The 18,524-nt window shown below is 45.9% G+C and overlaps 2 protein-coding genes across 3 annotated transcripts in view; one reads left to right on the forward strand and one right to left on the reverse strand.

Annotated features, from left to right (window-relative positions):
- adcy3a (adenylate cyclase 3a) overlaps nucleotides 1-6,795 on the reverse strand; it is a 28,187-nt gene extending 21,392 nt beyond the window's left edge. Inside the window, exons 1-3 of the mRNA XM_069655944.1 lie at nucleotides 6,434-6,795; nucleotides 4,803-5,870; nucleotides 1,730-1,879 (exon numbers count right to left, since the gene is read on the reverse strand). Coding sequence (XP_069512045.1) covers nucleotides 1,730-1,879; nucleotides 4,803-5,477 — 825 coding nt within the window. The 5' untranslated portion in view covers nucleotides 5,478-5,870; nucleotides 6,434-6,795. The remainder of the gene's footprint in view (nucleotides 1-1,729; nucleotides 1,880-4,802; nucleotides 5,871-6,433) is intronic.
- A 5,382-nt stretch (nucleotides 6,796-12,177) lies between these two features.
- preb (prolactin regulatory element binding) overlaps nucleotides 12,178-18,524 on the forward strand; it is a 7,158-nt gene continuing 811 nt past the window's right edge. Inside the window, exons 1-10 of one of the 2 annotated variants that reach the window (XM_069656137.1) lie at nucleotides 12,178-12,340; nucleotides 13,403-13,590; nucleotides 13,912-14,110; nucleotides 14,241-14,485; nucleotides 15,283-15,363; nucleotides 15,448-15,575; nucleotides 15,697-15,870; nucleotides 17,555-17,627; nucleotides 17,730-17,874; nucleotides 18,335-18,524. The exon at nucleotides 18,335-18,524 is cut by the window's right edge and continues 811 nt beyond it. In XM_069656137.1, the coding sequence (XP_069512238.1) occupies nucleotides 13,456-13,590; nucleotides 13,912-14,110; nucleotides 14,241-14,485; nucleotides 15,283-15,363; nucleotides 15,448-15,575; nucleotides 15,697-15,870; nucleotides 17,555-17,627; nucleotides 17,730-17,874; nucleotides 18,335-18,429 (1,275 nt within the window). In that variant the 5' untranslated portion in view covers nucleotides 12,178-12,340; nucleotides 13,403-13,455 and the 3' untranslated portion in view covers nucleotides 18,430-18,524. The remainder of the gene's footprint in view (nucleotides 12,341-13,402; nucleotides 13,591-13,911; nucleotides 14,111-14,240; nucleotides 14,486-15,282; nucleotides 15,364-15,447; nucleotides 15,576-15,696; nucleotides 15,871-17,554; nucleotides 17,628-17,729; nucleotides 17,875-18,334) is intronic. The other variant, XM_069656138.1, reaches the window with a different exon arrangement.

Consider the following 18,524-nt stretch of genomic DNA (forward strand, 5'->3'; position numbering starts at 1 on the left):
TCAAATTTGACTACTGAAACAGGAGGTCAGAACCATTCTCTCTAAATATATTCACTCCGCTGGATATTCTGATGCACACGATGAAAACACGATGAAAACAAAGAAGGCTGTCAGAAACAACTTCATGTCTCTCTGAGAGAGACAGAGGCTTCGTCTACACAACTATCGTCACACAAAATGATCACACAAGAGATAGAACAGAGTGTCATACAAGGAGGAGAATAAACAGGAAGTAGATCCATACAGCTGAGTTTGTTTACACAAACACACACACTCTTATCAGACCCTGACAGCGAGGCTCTGTGATTACAGCTGACACCATCTCAGGAGGCCGGTTGCCATGGTAACCAGCAGCCACTAGGTGCTCCCTGATTGGTCAGTAGCCCTCATGTCCCAGAATGCTTTGGGAGTTTTCTCCACTTGTGGGTTTATCTGCTCTCATTTAGTCTGTCCTCTCCATCACTCTCTGTACACACACACACACACACCTCTCTCTCTTTCTCTCTCTACACAGACCTCTCTCTTTCTCTCTACACACACCCCTCTCTCTCTCTCTCTCTCTCTCTCTCTACACACACCTCTCTCTCTCTCTCTACACACACTCTCTCACTCTCTCTCTCCTGTGCACACACACACACATACACACCTCTCTCTCTCTCTCTCCTCTGTACACACACCTCTCTCTCTCTCTCTCTCTCTCTCCTTTGCACACACCTCTATCTCTCTCTCTCTCTCTCTCCCATGCACACACACACCTCTCTCTCTCTTTCCCCTGCACACACAAACACACCTCTCTCTCTCTTTCCCCTGCACACACACCTCTCTCTCTCTCTCTGTTTCCTGCTCACTCGCCCTCTCTCTCGCCCCCTCTCTCTCTCCTGTGTGTTTTCTGCTCGCTCGCCCTGTGTGCTGCTCACCACCTGCTCCAGAGATAGTCGTGATGAAGGAAACCCTGCGGCCACAGGTGTGATGAGGGGAGGAGCTGATACAGAGGAAGCTCAAACACACAGGAGACACACACACACACGCAAAGGCTTCCCCTAAATCGTAGCCAGCGCTACAGTCAAACTGCTGGACTAAATGTTAGCTGACATGCAGCAGATATCATTTTCACATTCTGTACCTCCAGGTTTAGCATGTTAGCATGCTCATATTAGCTAACTAGCATCCAGCTCGGATTGCAGCTGACGCTGATGGTAGTAGTTTCTGAAGTAATCACATTGTTCCATTCACACATGTTTGTACAACTTTAATCATAACTGTGAGGCTTCACTAGAAACTGCTCCTGTCCGCCTCATGGTGGCGCTAGAGCTCAGTCATCCTCTGGAAACCATGAGTGTACCAGACTTTGTTTCATCCATGCATCAGCTGTTTGGTAAAGTTGATAGACAGCATCAGGTCTCAGCAGGATCACACGTCTACACACAGAGCTGATGTTATCATTTATCAATTTATCTATTTTAATTCTACTTCACTGCTGCAGGAACTCTCTTCACTTTGTAACAGGCAGAAAAAGTCAAACACAGACTGACGTTATCTATCGAACCTCTCAAAGGTCGTTAACGTGGTGACCCTGAAATTGTTCTTCTCTTCTGACTCTGGTAGCCAGTTTATAACCTCAGCAGAGAAAAGCTTCCTTAAATTCACACTTATACAGAATATACATACAGTATATGTTGTATATATATATATAATATATATCCAGTACATATGGTGCTGTTTGTCTGACCTGCTGCTGGCTCTGCTCCTCCAGGTTCAGTTTGACTTCCAGCGACTGTCTCGCCTCCAAGAAAGCTTTGCGGTGTTTCCTGTCGGCCATGTAGTAGGACATGACGCCCACCGTGATGGAGCACACATAGATCACCATGTTGGCCAGCAGCTGCAAACAGACACAACAGTTAAGGATCTATATCTAATGAGAACATGCACATTAACAGCATCACATCTGGTTCTAATGGAGGCTTTGCAACGTTCACAAATTCACCAACAGTCCAGTTTTCATACTGATAAAGTTCACATTTTAGTCACATTTCATTAAAAACATCATCAGAAAACACAGTGTTCCCCTCCTGCTGAGAGAGGCTGTAACACACACATGAACAATAACTCAGTATAATCTGAGGTGTAATACATTATATAGTTGTGTGTCTTCTGTAGAGGCCATGTAGATCTGTGTGCTCAGTGTACACATGAGAAACCTCCTTCTACAGTAACATACAGCTTCACACTGCAGATCAGACTGTGTTTTGCCTGAGTTAGCATAATGCTAGGAGACAGAACCAGTGATGTGTTCCTGAACACAGAGTGAAGTCAGATGTTTGAGCTGCTTATCCTGAAAAGGAACAATTCTTTGACTTTTGTAATAAAGACAAAATACACAAGTCCATCCTGAATGCTTGTGTTTTAGCAGAACTTCACAATCTCCATTTCCCACGAGCCCTCTGACATCCTGTGTAAGATCTCATGGCACAGAGTTAATGGTAAATGAGGCAGTAGGATGGTGTGTGTGTGTGTGTGTGTGTGTGTGTGTTTGTGTGTGTTCAACATGTCACTCAGATCAAGAGTGAGAGAAGATACATCAGGCTGTAAGACCATCCATCCATCCGTTCATTTATCCATTTATCCATTTATCCATCCATCCATCCATCCATCCATCCATTCAATCATCCATTTATCCATCCATCCATCATTCATCCATCCATTCATTTATCCATCCATCCATCCACACATATATCTATCTAGTCATCAATCCATCATCCATCCATCCATCTATTCAATCATCCATCCATCCATCTATTCAATCATCCATCTATCCATCCATCCATTTATCCATCCATCCATCATTCATCCATCCATTCATTTATCCATCCATCCATCCATCATCCATCCAGTCATCCATTCATCTATCCATCCATTTATCTATCCATCCTTTCATCCATCCATCTATTCATCCATCCATCCATCCATCTTTCCATCCATCATCCATCCATCCATCCATTTATCCATCCATCCATCCATCCATCGTTCCACCTATTCATCCATCCATCCATCCATTCATCATCCATCCACTCATCCATCCATCCATCCATCTTTCCATCCATCATCCATCCATCCATCCATTCATCATCCATCCACTCATCCATCCATCCATCCATCCATCCATCCATTTATCCATCCATCAATCAATCAGATTTTATTTGTATAGCGCCAAATCATAATCAGAGTTATCTCAAGACACTTTACAAAAAGAGCAGGTCTAGACCAACTCTTTGTCATGTTATTTAAATCCATCCATCCATTTATCCATCCATCCGTTCATTAATCCATCCATCTATCCATTTATCCATCCATCATCCATCCATCCTCCTGTCCTCTCTTAATAACGTACATTCGATGCATTCATCAGTGGGCTCATTCGAAGAATTGTTGAAATGTACTTCAGATTAATGTGTTTAAATCTGAGCTATATGAGTGTGTGTGAGAAGCATCAGAGTCACAGAGGTTTCAGACGTCCGTGTCTCGTCTGACTCACAGAACTGATTTAGTTAAAGGTAACATGAGTCGGACTATTCCTTCATTTTGTCAACAACACATTCAAACTGGGCCCCTCCTCCTGGGCTCTTCTTCACCAGAAGCTCACTCTCTTGTGCAAGAACAACGCCCACCCCGCCAGGCTAACACTAACTTTGCGCTAGCATGCTAACCGCCGGTTAGCTTGTCCTACCCGGTTTGAGGTGCCTACCTGTCCAACAGAAAGAAGACCAACTCTGCATCGCTCTTTAGCCATGTTCGCCGGTCTGAATGGGGTTCAGCTGCTTATTTCCCACTCACCACTCCCACACTCACCTATACGCTGTGATTGGCTCAGGGAACCACAACAGCGCCCCTCCAGAAAACGTCCCGTGCAAAGCAAAACAACAGAATAGATGCAGAGGGAAGGGTCTCACAAGGGTCTGCACGCACACTCACACACACACACACACATGTATAGAGGCCCAAAGTGATGATTTATATTATATTATATTTGTAAAAGTCTATATTTTAATTTTCAAGGAAAATCCGACTTATAATACCTTTAGGTAAACTCAGATCACATGAATCTGCTGGTAATATCATGTTATCTCTGAAAGGATCCCTACAGAGATACACCTGACATTACATCGCTCTCTTCAAACAAACCAGACTCCATTGATAAAAACAGTGTTTTTATGTCACAGAGCACAGGAGCTACTGCTGCTGCAAACTCTAACAAACTATCAGCTCATATGAAGCATGTAAAGACCAGAGTCTGCTCCTGCTGACTTATCCTTTAATCTTCCTCTGCAGATCGTTGACGTCCTACACTGCTGCTGCTGAAGATTACTTTAGAGAACTCTCTCTTGTTAAAAACATGTTTATATTAGTTGAAGTGAGGAACCTGAAATAAGATAAAGAATATTTGTGATATTTAAAAGAAGAAGAAGGTGACTGGACTTGAACTTGTCATGGAACAAACGCTTCAAACTCCGAGGTGCTTCTGTAGGAAGCAGACCCTGAGTGGATGTTGATATGTCAGCAGTGTCATTGACATATAAATAAAAACCTCAGGTGTGTAATAAAGAGTACCTGGCTCAGTGATGTGACTGTCAGTCATCCTGAGGCAGCTCTGTGATTGGCTGAGGGTCTGAGGACTACTCTGGGAGCAGAAACAGCTGCGGTTTATATGACTGAATATCTCCAGCTACCTCACAAGAACACTTCAGTGAGCCTCGAGCTACCGAACTACACTCAGGTATATAAACCACCAACCCTCCCTGACTCACCTGTCGTCCCAGCGCCGCCCCCTGGATGTCCTCCTGCTGCTGCTGTGCGATGGTGACCCCCAGCACCAGCGTGTGGACCCCGCAGGACACCGTAGTGATGAGCACGATGGGTGTGAGCCTGAGAGGCAGCGTGAGGAAGAAGGAGAAGCTGAAGAAGGCCTGCCAACCCACCGTGTCCGAGGCCTGGTGGAAGCGCGCAAAGTTCAGCCCCAGGTAGCAGAAGATCTGCGCGGCGATCAGCACCCACAGGGCGTAGGGCACCACCCGGCGGGTCACGCGGTCCGGCAGCAGCCCGAAGCGGCACAGCAGGTAGAGGACGACGTCTGCAACCAGCCCGAGAGAGGCCACGAGCACAGAGGCAAGCTTGTCGGAGGTGTAGATCACCGCACACATGACGATGACATAGCTATCAAAGAGCGCGGCAAACACCACCAGTACCAGCAGCGTCTCGTGCCTCTGCCTCCGGAAGTAGGTCTGGTACAGGTTTTCCAGGGACTCTGGTGCGAATGTAAGGCGCATGAAGCGCGGCAGGCAGAGGCAGCAGCCGGAGCTCCGCACCGTCACCTCGTGCGTCCGGCCAACCGCCTGCCCGGGGTCAGAGGGCAGCGTTACCGAGCAGTCCGCCGAGTACTCCGCTGAGTACTCCGGCTCTGAGAAGGCCCGGTTCCGAGGCATGCTGGACTCTTTTACAGACAGGGTGTGTGTGTGTGTGTGTGTGTGTGCAGAGTGAAGTCTCAGGTGTGCATCACCTGTGTGTGTCTGTTCTGCTGAGCTTCCTCTGTTTCCCCCAGAGAGCCGTCATGTGTCATGAGTCAGCGCGCTGTGATGTCTTCTTACATCTCTGACTGTGATCGCTCCATCTACAGCTGCTGACGTCATCAGTCCTGTCACAGGTAGGACACGCCCATTCGGCCTCAGCAACGTGACCCGCACACCCCGCTCCTCCTGCCTCCTCTGTCAGCGGTGCAGATGTGACTCCTGCTGCTCCTCGGCTGTCCACCTCCGCCCGCAGACATGACAGGCTGTGTTTGTAAGACTTCCTCTGTGTCAGCGTCCAGCTCACAAGGCCTGAGAGAGGGAGGATCACATACTTTAATCACAGCAGCAGCTGCAGACACATTAAAGACACACACAGTGACACAGTGTTCAGGTCCTCCAACACTCTGTGTGACGTAGCACAGGACTGACTGCTGCACAGCAGAGCGTTTCAGTCCAACAGCTGTGTCTACTGCTCAGGACCTTTAACAAGCCTCCAGCATCATGTCATCTGTGACACACTGATGCTCTCCATCCAGCTCTACCTGAGCACCAGGTACACACCTGAGGATGGACTTAAACCATGCACGAGCACATTTTATTGAACAGAAACCTGAAGGCACACAGGCTGAGAGCTGCAGGCCTGCTCAGCTACATGTTGCTCTCTCTCTCTCTCTGTCTCTCTCTCAAACACACACACACACACACACACACACACACACACCACACACACACACACACACACACACACCACACACACACACACACACACACACACACTCACAGGTTGTAAAAACACCGTCACACTGTTGCAGACATGAAGCAGCAGCTCGGTGAGCTCCGTCAGGTGATGGAGGAGCCTTCAGTGATCAGACCTGTTTAATGGCTGCTGCAGCCTCTCGGAGCTCCACTCTGTTCTCCCGACTGGCTCTCTCTATGTCCGGTTACATCTGACCACCGTCCGTCTCTACCGGAAGCTTTCTCTCTGTCCTCGGTCCTCGCGCTGCGGTACAACAGACCTGATGCTCACCGTGTCTCCTGAAAACAGATGTCGTCTCCTCCTTGCTAATTCCCCTCACACAGATGTTTGTGTGTGTGTGTGTGTGTGTGTGTGTGTGTGTGTGGCTCCTCAGCCCGCCGGAAACAGAGAAACCTCGGTGTGATCAAAGAATAAAAGCAGATGATCTTCCTCGACAGAGACGATCCACAGAGCCGCTCCCGCTGCTGCTGGGTCCGGGCTGTTTTCCGCAGAAGACACGGAACCGCTCCACAGTCAATGTCTACGCTTCAAGAAGACGAGACTTCCGGTCGCTTTCAAAATAAAACTTTCACAAATGAACTCTTAAATAACGGGGTAAATATAATAAAGCATTAATAAGACATGTGAAGATTTATTAAAAATGAATTTGTACATTAGAACAACCACATTGTTGAAAACATGCAGGAGAGATATTACAGGCTATAGTTTGACGAAAACAGCGAGCCGATCATCTATGAGCAGAATTAAAACAGACTCTCTGACAGGCTTTACCTGTGTTTACATGATCTGTCTCATGAGTGGACCGTCTGAGCAGCGGTCTGTGTAACTCAATGTTTATAACACTACATCATTACATCGTTAATAACCCGGGCATAACAGAGACTTAATATCCATTCAACAGACTGTAGAGCTGCACACCTCTGTGAAGTGACAGTCATATCCCCCTGCAGTGTGTTCTAACAGCCCACATCACAGTCACTGTATCTGCTGCTTTATTCTTGTGCTCAGAGAACGTTTGGCTCTGTTATGGTTGACGCTTTTACTTTGAAGGTAAGTGTTGAAACGTTTCCGTCTTCGCTCTGCCGCTCCCTGTGTAACTTGACGTGACTCTCCGTGTCCACAGTTTGTCTCCCCCCCCCCTCCTCCCCGCCCCCTCCTCCCCCCTCCGCCTCCCTCTCCGTCCTCCTGGAGGTGAGGACCGGAAGAAGACTCGATCAGAGAAGAAGAGGTTCAGTCTGCAGTGTGTGTGTGTGTGTGTGTGTGTGTGTGTGTGTGTGTGTGTGTGTGCGCGCGCGTGTGTGTGTGTGTGTGTGTGTGTGTGTTTGAGGAGTTAATAACACACTCATGATGATGTCTGTCAGTGTGGATGGAGAATGGCTGCCTGGCTTCAGGCTGGTTGTTATGGCGACCGAAGCAGCTGATGGTGCCTTGCTCAAGGACACTTCCTATTTGAGGAGGAGCCTGCTTCATTGAATGAACTGTGGCATGTTTCCAGGTGTTGATGGGACTTAACAGGTGTCCAGGGAAAGTCTTAACAGAACAGAAAACAATAACAGGAATGTCTAAGAAGTATGGTGGCCTGGAGGGACAAAACACAGAGAGATACAGTCTGACTGCAACGTGAGAAGCGAGAAAGTAGACTATTATCTGCTCTGAATAAAAAGCAGCTCTGCTCCTGTCCAGGTCCCCGCCCATGTGACTCCTCTGTTCTTTATTTCTGCTTGTGTTTGAGCTTTGTTCTGAATGTTCACCTGGACCTGCCTGCCTGCATGTGTACCTGCCTGTTTCATCATGAAACCACTGAAATCACACTGCCATCTTGTGTCTTAATGTAGCTCCTCCCCCTGTGTGAACGACCATCCCCTCCTTTCGTCTCAGTGTCGTGTGTAGGAAGTAAAACCTTGTGTCACCTGTGGATAAAAGGTTAGTTAGAGTTGGACAGAGGGGGTTAATGTGAATGTGCTGTCTGCAGTTCATGTGGAGTTTCATGTGAAGCTGTATTAAAGTTAGATATATGGTGTGATGTAATTTAAGTCACGTGTTACATCATCAACACGCGTGTGCATCCAGCTGGAGAGGGTTCAATAAGAGCCATTAACCATCACAGCAGGGGTCGATGTAATTTGAACAACATGACACTGGCCTCACTGAAGTGCTGTCAGGGGCTGAATCGTGTCCATCAGGAGAAACATGTGAAACAGGGTCTGAGCTGGGGACACGCGCAGCCATCTTTGTCTTTAGCTGCTTCAGTTTGTTTCGATCTGATCTGAGGGTTAAAAACAAAGTCCAACCCAACAGAGGAACAGCTGGGGGCTCCCTGTCTCGGGTTCTCAGGGTGTGGAATTGCACGGGGGGCTTTGAACCACAGGTGCAGAAGACACCCACATATTTTATATTTTATAACCATGGGGATGAACAGCTGTCTTAATAAAGATGTTTCATTATTTAGTTTTTTGATGATATCTAATACAGCCCTCCAGAGTGTGTGGAGACCGTTTACAGCCTGTTCTCATTTACAAAGTTTAAATACCAACACGTAGTCTGGCCCTCCGTGCACAGCGTACTGTCTGCATGAGACTCACCTGGCTTTAAGCTAACTGTGCTGTGAACCCTGCTGCAGCATCATCAGACGCTCAGAGGACCTGCTCTGAGTGAAACAGTCTGTTGATGGTGCAAAGCATCAGTATCTAATGACATGACATGAGAACATGTTGCAACTTCCTGTCATCAATGTAACAGTCACTAAAAAGCTCATTGAATGTCCGTTAAGGCTGCACAGTGCCCAGACAAACGCCGACCAACACCAACTGTCGGGTCAGTGTGCACCGACAGGCTGTTTGTCGGATGGAGTTGTTCCAGTTTGACATGTCCAGTCGGGTTTGGTGGAGTCTTTGAAAGTCGGACCAATGTGCACCTTTTCCCAACAAACTGCAGCATTCTGAGAGTGCGGAACACCAGTAACATGACCTTCTTTTCCTAATGTGGGTTAACTCTCTGTCTGTTCAGCACTCACTTTAGTTTAACCAAAACTGAAGTGTGTCCTGTCAGCTAACGTCTGCGCAGTGTGGAGCTGGCAGTTGGTTTTCAGAACATTCTAAAGACTGCAACCAGCAACTGCCAACTTTAATGTTAAGGTGAGTTGGGCGTTGTTTGTGCACCTTTAAACCGGGTGAAACAGAACAATAACAGAAAGCACAAAACTTTTATCAACTCACAAAAAATAAAAAGGAAATGAAGCCTGATGTGTGCAGCAAATATTAATTTCTACAGATCGGCTGTTGAATCTCCAGTTTACTGATCTGAGTTCAGCTTCCTGTACATTAGTGTGTGATAATGGACCCGTCCAACACCGGCAGCTGTTAATAACAGCACAGCACCAGCAGGCTGTATCGATTGTTCCACTGAAGCCTGCTGAGAGCTCGGAGCATTCAGACACACTGTGTCCATCGACCAGGACCGTCATCTGCAGCTTCACTGTCCTGAACCCAGCGACAAGGTCACACAGGGACAGACAGGCAGGCAGAGAGAGAGACAGACAGACAGAGAGACAGACAGGCAGACAGACAGACAGACAGGCAGGCAGGCAGGCAGACAGACAGACAGGCAGGCAGACAGGCAGACAGACAGACAGGCAGGCAGGCAGGCAGGCAGAAAGGCAGACAGACAGAGAGACACACAGGCAGGCAGGCAGACATGCAGACAGACAGACAGACAGAGAGAAAGAGAGAGAGACGGACAGACAGACAGACAGAGAGAAAGAGAGAGAGACAGACAGACAGAGAGAAAGAGAGAGAGACAGGCAGGCAGACAGACAAAGAGAAAGAGAGACAGACAGACAGACAGACAGACAAAGAGAAAGAGAGACAGACAGACAGACAGACAGAGACACAGACAGAGACACAGACAGACAGTCAGTATGATCATGTGACCATCATCAGGGCTGATATGTCACAGTCTCAGACGGCCTGCAGTCCTCAGAGATCTGGCGGGTTCTTGAATGCATTATGAGTCATTAATTAACGTCTGGATTTCCCTCATGATGCTTCTGTGGGAGACAGGAGAGAGCTTAATGAACTGTGTGATTCAACATCAGGAGCGAGGACCACTAATGGTACACACAGACTATGTGCATCTTGTGACGGGTAAAACCACCGTGTGTCTGAGCAGAGAAACGATACAAGAGTTTAATTGTGGAATAAAAACATACTTTATCTTTTATTTAACGTAAAGTGGCTGTTTTGACCTCCTACTCCCGACCACTAAGATGACATCCAGTTTGTCTTTACCGCCTGCTTAAATCCATGTGAAAGAGCAACATGAAGTTCTTTTCAAAGCTGTTTTGCACTTCTGATAAACTGCATTTCGTTGTTCAATTTATTCATTCATTTACTTGTGCTTGTGCAATGGCAATAAAGTTGAATCTAATCTTATCTTGAGATAAACCATAAACAGAGCGTCAGACTGGAGAGCATCAAGAGTTAATCTGTCCTCATCAGCCAAAGCTGCTCAGTCTGACTCTGGTTGATAAAATGTTTGACAGAAATGCTTAATTAAATCCTTTTCTCCAGTTTCTTAGAAATCACTCGGCCAGCCACAGTCTTTCATCTCACGTGCTGTTTTCAGTTTCTTCTCAGAAACACGACCTGCAGGTTTCACCAGAATCATCGACGACACCAAGAATACTTTCAGATTCAGTACGTTTATCTCAACCCTGCATCCACGTGCTCCTCAAATGGCCCCTGACTTTGGAGGTAGTTTACCAACTTCTGTGTGTCCACAGCTTCAAGTGTTCATGTGAAAATAAAGTTTGTATTTTATTGCTTAGAATTAATCTAGGTTAATCTACGTATCCTGATACCATTTCACAGATCATATGAACATGAACATGCCCAGTGCATCAAGCCAACATTTTCTCTGGTTTACTAATTATTTGCATATTTATGATGTCAAGTCTGTCAATTTTCTGACTTTCAGAGATGTATTTCCAACGTTGTTGACAAATTGACAAATTTTCCGAGTTTTTTGACACCTCATCAGGCAGAGTCAGCAACAAATGATTTATTAAAGTTTGTCTCTGTTGAGTAAGTCGACCTCATGCTGTTCGTGTATCTGTAAAATGATGATAGATACTGTAGGACAACAGGTGTTAGTGTGACATGTGATATACAGAGACAGGCTCATGAAGGCACCAGGCACGTGACTAATAAAAACCTACCGGTGAATAAAGGAGTTTTAAAAAGCCTATATAGCATATTTTCATTCTGGATATCTTCTTATAAACTTATAAATACTGTAAAAAACAAACAATTACTCAACCCAACAAAAAATCTTAAACAACTTCCTATGAATAACTATTTAAATCGAACATTGTAGTGAGTCAGGAGAGCCTCTTCAGAATGTACATTCGGTTTATTGTGATTTTAGTAGTTATTAGTAATGAATTAGAAAATGTTTTTAAAAGAGTTTAATACAGAACCAATGCTTGTTGAAGGGTCTAAAATAGTCTCTTGTATTATTGTAATGTTTTGTACATTCAAATGTAGCTCTGTTATCTTCATATCTTTTCATTAAAATCTCTTGTATTTGATGTTGCAATTGCTGCTATTTCGCAAAACATATAGGAAGTTTATGAAGTTTAATCATCATCACGACCTCGTGATTAACACAACAATAATAACTGTGTTAGCCCGAACAGAACGGAGACATACTTTCTTTTCTATGTGGAAAATGTCAAAAACACAACCTGTATTTTGAAAAATGCCTCCATGGCAGATCAACTTATCGGGGGTTAACAAAAAACAAACAAACAAAAAAACCTTGTGACGACGTCATGACGCACCGTACGCTGCTGACGTGTAGGTAGGGAAGCGGCTGTCGAGCTGTCTTTAGCCGCTGCTAGCTCTTAGTTCCTTCTCTTCATATTAAAGCGTTTGTCAGTGACAGCTCATGATGAAATCAGGTGATTTAGCTTTTAGCTCCATGATTAAATAACAACGGAACACAAACGGGGACTGTTGCACAGGTAGGAGACTTAAATCAGAGGAAAGAGCTAGCATGCTAGCAGGCTATAACTTAGTGCTAACAGAAGCTATTCTAGCTAAAGGATATGACATCGTTGTTGACACATTCGCTGCACTTATAACATTAAAGATTTGTTACGTTTCTGCTGAAAAACAGTTGTATTCACATCGGACAGAGTCAGCAATAAGCTCATCGTGTGACAGAGCTCAGTCTGTTAGCTCCACTGTTAGCTCAGCCTGAAGCTACATTCACTACACAGTGACACAGGAAGAGCTGCTGCAGTCTGACATCCTCACACACTGACAGTTAACAGGATGAAACACACACACTGTCAGTTAACAGGATGAAACACACACACTGACAGTTAACAGGATGAAACACACACTGTCAGTTAACAGGATGAAACAGGTTATTCTGAGTTAAATAATACTTAAAGAAGTTTACAAAATCACTGTTTTCATCTATAACTTGCTAACATATTTCCGATGTTGTCTCTCACAGAGGCATGCGCAGTGAGTAACAGCTGATATACTTCATTTTCTATTGTCAGTTTCTGAACATGACGGGGGCTGTGCTGTAATACACCATGAGTTGCTAATTCATGAGGAACAATAAGCATAAAGTATTACAGTGAAACAAAACAGAGCTACCTGCATCAGTGCTTACATCAGCTCATGTATTATTTCTATTTGGCTTTAAACCCGGGCTGTAAGTGCGGTTTGCTTTACTTTCATTGTAAAATGATCTGATGAATCTTTTTACTCAATGAACTGCTCGTGAAAAAACGGTGCTCGCTTTAATTATTATGAGTTTATTGGCCCAGAGCAGAGGAACATACATATATACCATATATATATACCTTCATGTTTTAAACACACTTCATTCTGCATCCCATGATGCAGATTTAGCTAGTTCAGGTGTGCTACAGAAGAGAGAACAGGGCAGTGGAGATGTCCGGAGGCAAAGCCTTCTTACTTTGATTTGACTGAATTAAAATGAATGACCCGCTCAGACAAAGGCTGTGATATGTGTCAGTAACAACAATTCACTCTGTTTCACACAGGTGTGTTTGAACTCAGAGGATTTATGAAGAAGTGAGTGACCTGCACATCGACGATGGGGAAGAGGAGGGTGCCAGATCTGTACAGAGCCCCCTTTCCCTTATACTCTATTAGAGTGGACCCTAAAACAGGGCTGGTGATCACAGCAGGAGGAGGAGGGGCCTCAAAGACTGGCATCAAGAATGCTGTGGTGAGTACTCAGGATCCACTGTTACAGGGTTTACACTGTTAATTTAACAGATTACTACGGTGGCCCTGAAGGCTGAAAACACTACAGGACAATGCATGCACACAGAGGAAATCCAGAGGATGAAGAAACAGTTTAAATAAGTGACGACACATTCTGTACTCAGCGCTGTGTCTCCTGCAGCAGAAGAGTGTAATACGATTATAGATCACGAAAGGTTTATTTATTTAGGTCATTCAGCCATCGACACTACAACATGTCAGTGTGTGAATGATCACAGGCTTTAAGCAGCAGCAGAGTCACACTGTTGTCTGTGTGCTTCAGCACTTCCTCGAGCTGCAGCTGGTGGGAGAACATCAGTACACTGCCACTCTTCTTCACTCTCACGACACCGACACTCGAGCCACCATGAACGTGGCTGTGGGTGACGGAGTGATCGCTGCGGGACAGGACGGGACCTGCTCTCTGATGAGGTTCAAACGCTGCTCACAGAAAGAAGATGGCAAAGCTGCTGCTAAAGATGGTGAGACTCCCCATCCTGAATAATATCAGCCTCATTCATATCATACATCTAAACCTGCGTTTCGGTTAAACCTCTCTGTTTCCGGCCGTGGTGTGTAATGATCCAGTAAATCTCTGTGTCCTGTGTTCAGCAGGGAACAACGTGCAGAAGGGGAACGCCCGGAGACGAGCGGGGAAAGGAGACAGAGGAGGACAGGACGGAGCTGCAGCATCAGGAGACACTAAGGATGAGACGGTTAACATCTCTGTGACCGGTCTGGCTGAAGTCCAGTCAGACCTGAACCCTCAGGACCCGCTGCAGAAGGTGGTCCGCTTCAGTCCTGACCTGAGCCTGCTGCTGACAGGAGGCACAGACGGACACATCCGGGTCTGGGAGGTAAACAGTGCACAGGTGTTCTTAAATGTTATAGAGCAGCTGTGTTTGAGTATTCAGACACCAGATCACCGGTGCTGCAGGTTGTGAAACCATGAGGTGAAATGCTTAATGACTTTTAATATAGTATGGGTTAGTAGTAAGCTGCTTTCTGCTTTTCAAATGCAAAAAAAAGGTTTTCACCTTGAGTTCTCTATTTAGCTGCCATCACTCCTTCACCTCCAGGTTACATTTGTAAAGATGTTTTTAATCCTGGGCCTTATTTTTATTAAAGAGTAACTTTGTTGTTACACCTTGGTGTTTAAAGAGTTTCTCAGATCCAACACAATAACACATATAACTCAGTGGTTTCAGGCCGCAGTAAACCAGCAGCTCCTGTGCGCTGTGAGCTTAAATCACTGTTTTTATCAATGGAGTCTGGTGTGTTTGCAGAGAACGATGTAACGTCTGTTTGTGGTTAAAAAAATCATCTTCCTCTGTAACAAAAAGGTCTATCTCTGTAGGGATCCTTTCTGTGATGTTGTCACACACTTAGAATAACAATCTGAGCCTGTCAGTGGAAACAACAAGAACTTTTAGTGGACGACCTTTGACAGATTCACTTCCTGGTTCAGCTCTGACAGGAGGAGACTGGACATTATTTAGATCTTTGTTCACTTTTATGTTCACCTACAAAACAACAGGAAATACATGTGTGACGCATCATGATCAATCGAAGGTGTTTGATGTTCTTGTTGCCTTTATAGCAGGTGTATATAGTAAACTTTTTAACAATGTCCTGTATGTGCGACTCTCTACAGTTTCCGTCCCTGAAGAAGAAGTTTGACTTCAAAGCTCATGAAGGAGAGATTGAAGACCTGGACATGAGTCCAGGGAACAAGGTGACTCCTGTTATTTAGTGTAGGCTCTAAACAGTGACAGGTATGTTGATTGATCAGTCATCATTATTTTGTGTTCGGGTGCAGCACCTGGTGACGGTCGGCCGGGACTTTGCCTGCAGCGTGTGGAGTGGAAACCAGCAGGCCATGGGTCTGAAATGGTTTGAGACGATGCCTCACATCGCTGAGAAGACATATCGATACATGGCCTGCAGGTAAACAGACACACACACACACACACACACACACACACACACACACACACACACACACACACACAGCTTCTTCTTCTGTGGTGGATGATGCCATGTGACTGAACATGTTTCCATGTTTCAGGTTTGGAAAGGTGGAGGACCAGAAAGACGCCCTGAGGCTCTACACCGTCCAGATCCCCCACAAACGGGACAGGAAACCCCCGCCCTGTTACCTCACCAAGTGGGACGGGAGGAGCTTCCTGCCCATGCTGACGGCGGCCTGTGGCTTCGAGGTCGTCTCCAGTCTGGCTGTCAGGTCAGAGATGGGTTCATGTTAAGTTACTGTGAAGCGAGAACTGGTGAAAAAATGTAGTGCTGTGTTTAAGATGTGCATTTAGAAGTTTGTCTTTGACTGGTTAACTGTCACTCTTAACAGTTAATAACCAATTAACTGTTATTCTTAACGGTTAAACTGAGACCGACACCCAGCTCTCCTTCATGTGCGCTCATTCTGATGTACGCTCTCTGTAAAGCCTGGATTCCACAGGATCCTTGTGCACCGTGTGTGCACCGCGGTTCTGGTCTGTCAGACGGCGCGCGCCCTATACCCCACAGGAGGCGTGTCTGGTCCACAGCGCAGCAGAGAGCTGGCAGCTGGATTCACGAGACCACAACATAGTGGGAGAACTACATTATCACGCAGGAAACGTGTTCAGTTTCAGTTCAGTTCAGTTTGCACCTCTGAGGTTGATTATCCGCTCATTTGGATATCATTCCATATATTAGTGAGAACACAGTGATAGCATACATGGTAATAGGATATAAAACAGGAGTCTGTACATGGTGTTTTATTTTGAAACGACCGGATGCTCTATGCTGTTTTTGTGTGTGACTTCCTGTTTGGAACGATCTGCTCTCTTCAGCTTGACGCATGCTTGAAGCGGCCTCCATCAAAAACAGACTCAGCACGTATTTTAAGCAGAGCACAGCGGAGACACACACACACACACACACACACACACACACACAGACATACACAAACAACTAAGAGGTAAATTTATTATAATCCTCAGACATACCTGTGGCACCGACAATTGTGCCCACAGACATTAACACACTGTCCAGTGTCCATTACGCACGTGAGCATACAGCCGTGCGATCCAGCAGCAACAAGAAGTAAACAAACATTTACCGCCGACCTGTCTTTGATGGTCAGACACAGAACTTTAATAAACATCACATCCTGTCCGGACCTGACGGCCTGTCTGGAGCTTTAAATAGTTAATGAGTTCCCTGCTGTGCCTCGTGCGTACAGGTTTCGTTTCAGCTCACAAACAGTCAACACGTTAACAACAGGCTGTGGACACTTCAAATGAAAAGGCCTACAGCAGGCCTTATTATGTAGGACAGTTTGTCTGCTGGTTTTGGTGAGGAAATAGCAACATGTGACATGCTGTGGGGTCAGTCTGGTGCGCAGTCTGTTACCTGTGAGACCCGCCGTACGCTCAGACGGTACCGTGACGTCCCAGGAGCAGAGACATGCGACAAAGCTTTAACTGTTTAACTGCTGGTTTCATTTTGCTCTGCTCTCAGGCTCAGCTCAGCTCACGACAACAGAACATGTTTCCCAAATATATCCTAAGTGTATTAAAAAAAGACACATTTTATTTAACCGTTTAACTGGTGAAATTGTTAACGGTCGGTTAACGGTAAACCGGTTAAAGTGCACATCCCTAGTTTAAGCTGAATAATAAAGTCAATGTTCAGACCCTCACTGCAGCACCTGAACGCACCAGCAGGTTTCTTCATGCTACATTCACCATGCTGAGCACGTTTCACTTCTGTGACATGATTTTAATAATGTATTCAAAAGAACTGAAATGACAACGCCCCCTGAGAAGGTGTGAAGTCACAGTAAAAATGACAGGAGTATCAACCTGACTGATGGGGCCAAACTGAAATGATCTGTGTAATTAAAGGACGAATCTTCCCTCTCTTAGTGACTCTGGAACGTTTCTCGGTCTGGGAACTGTGACGGGATCAGTGGCCATTTACATCTCCTTCTCGCTGCAGGTAAACAGCACTCTGTGCAGGTACAACAGGTACGTAAACAGTCAGTCCGGCTGTGTGCTGATAACGTCCTCTGTGTGTGTGTGTGTGTGTGTGTGTGTGTAGAAGCTGTATTATGTGCAGGAGTCTCATGGCATCGTGGTGACAGACCTGGCCTTCCTGCCTGAACACAGCAGAGGGAACAACGAGACGGCCATGCTGAGTGTGGCTGTGGACAGCCGCTGTCAGGTCCATGCTGTCGCTAACAGGAGTGAGTCCTTCTTCACCATCGGCATCATCTGAACACACTCAGCTTGTTTATCATCACCTCAAACCTTCTCACCTGATCTCCTGTACAAATGTTCAGATACCATTCTTACCTTTCTGAATTTGAGAATCAATCCGACAGCCGTGTGAGGCTCGTAAAGATGTGATGTGACTGATGTTATATTCTCTGTTCGTCTCTTGTTGTTTACCATCATCTGTGATGACATCACTTCTTCTCCTCTGCTCTAACTCAGTAGTTACTATAATACCTCCAAGGTGGCAGCACAGAGCAGCTTCCTGTGTATGTTTTAGAGCAGAGAAGAAGTAATAACTCCAGTGAAAAAGTTAACTACCTTACAGTGTGTGCTGCTGCACAGACTGGTGTCCTCTCTGATTAAGGATCCTGTGTTCATCAGAGGCATGATGCTGCTGTCTGAACTCCCTAACCTTCTGTCCCTGTCCAGGATCGTTTCCTGTCTGGCTGGTTCTCTTCTTCTGCGGCCTCATGGTGGTGGGGGTCGTCCTCCTCCTGCAGCACCTCTTCCCAGGATTTATTTAACTCGTGCAGGTGTGGTCACAAGTCGGGGCTGATGGAGTCTGAACACATCACCACGTGACCTACAGCATCAGCATCCTCAGCGTGACGTCCTCTGA

The sequence above is a fragment of the Semicossyphus pulcher genome, unplaced genomic scaffold, assembly GCF_022749685.1.
Source record: "Semicossyphus pulcher isolate SPU_LCO1_2020_fin unplaced genomic scaffold, fSemPul1.0.p SCAF_9, whole genome shotgun sequence".
Taxonomy (NCBI): Eukaryota; Metazoa; Chordata; class Actinopteri; order Labriformes; family Labridae; genus Semicossyphus; species Semicossyphus pulcher.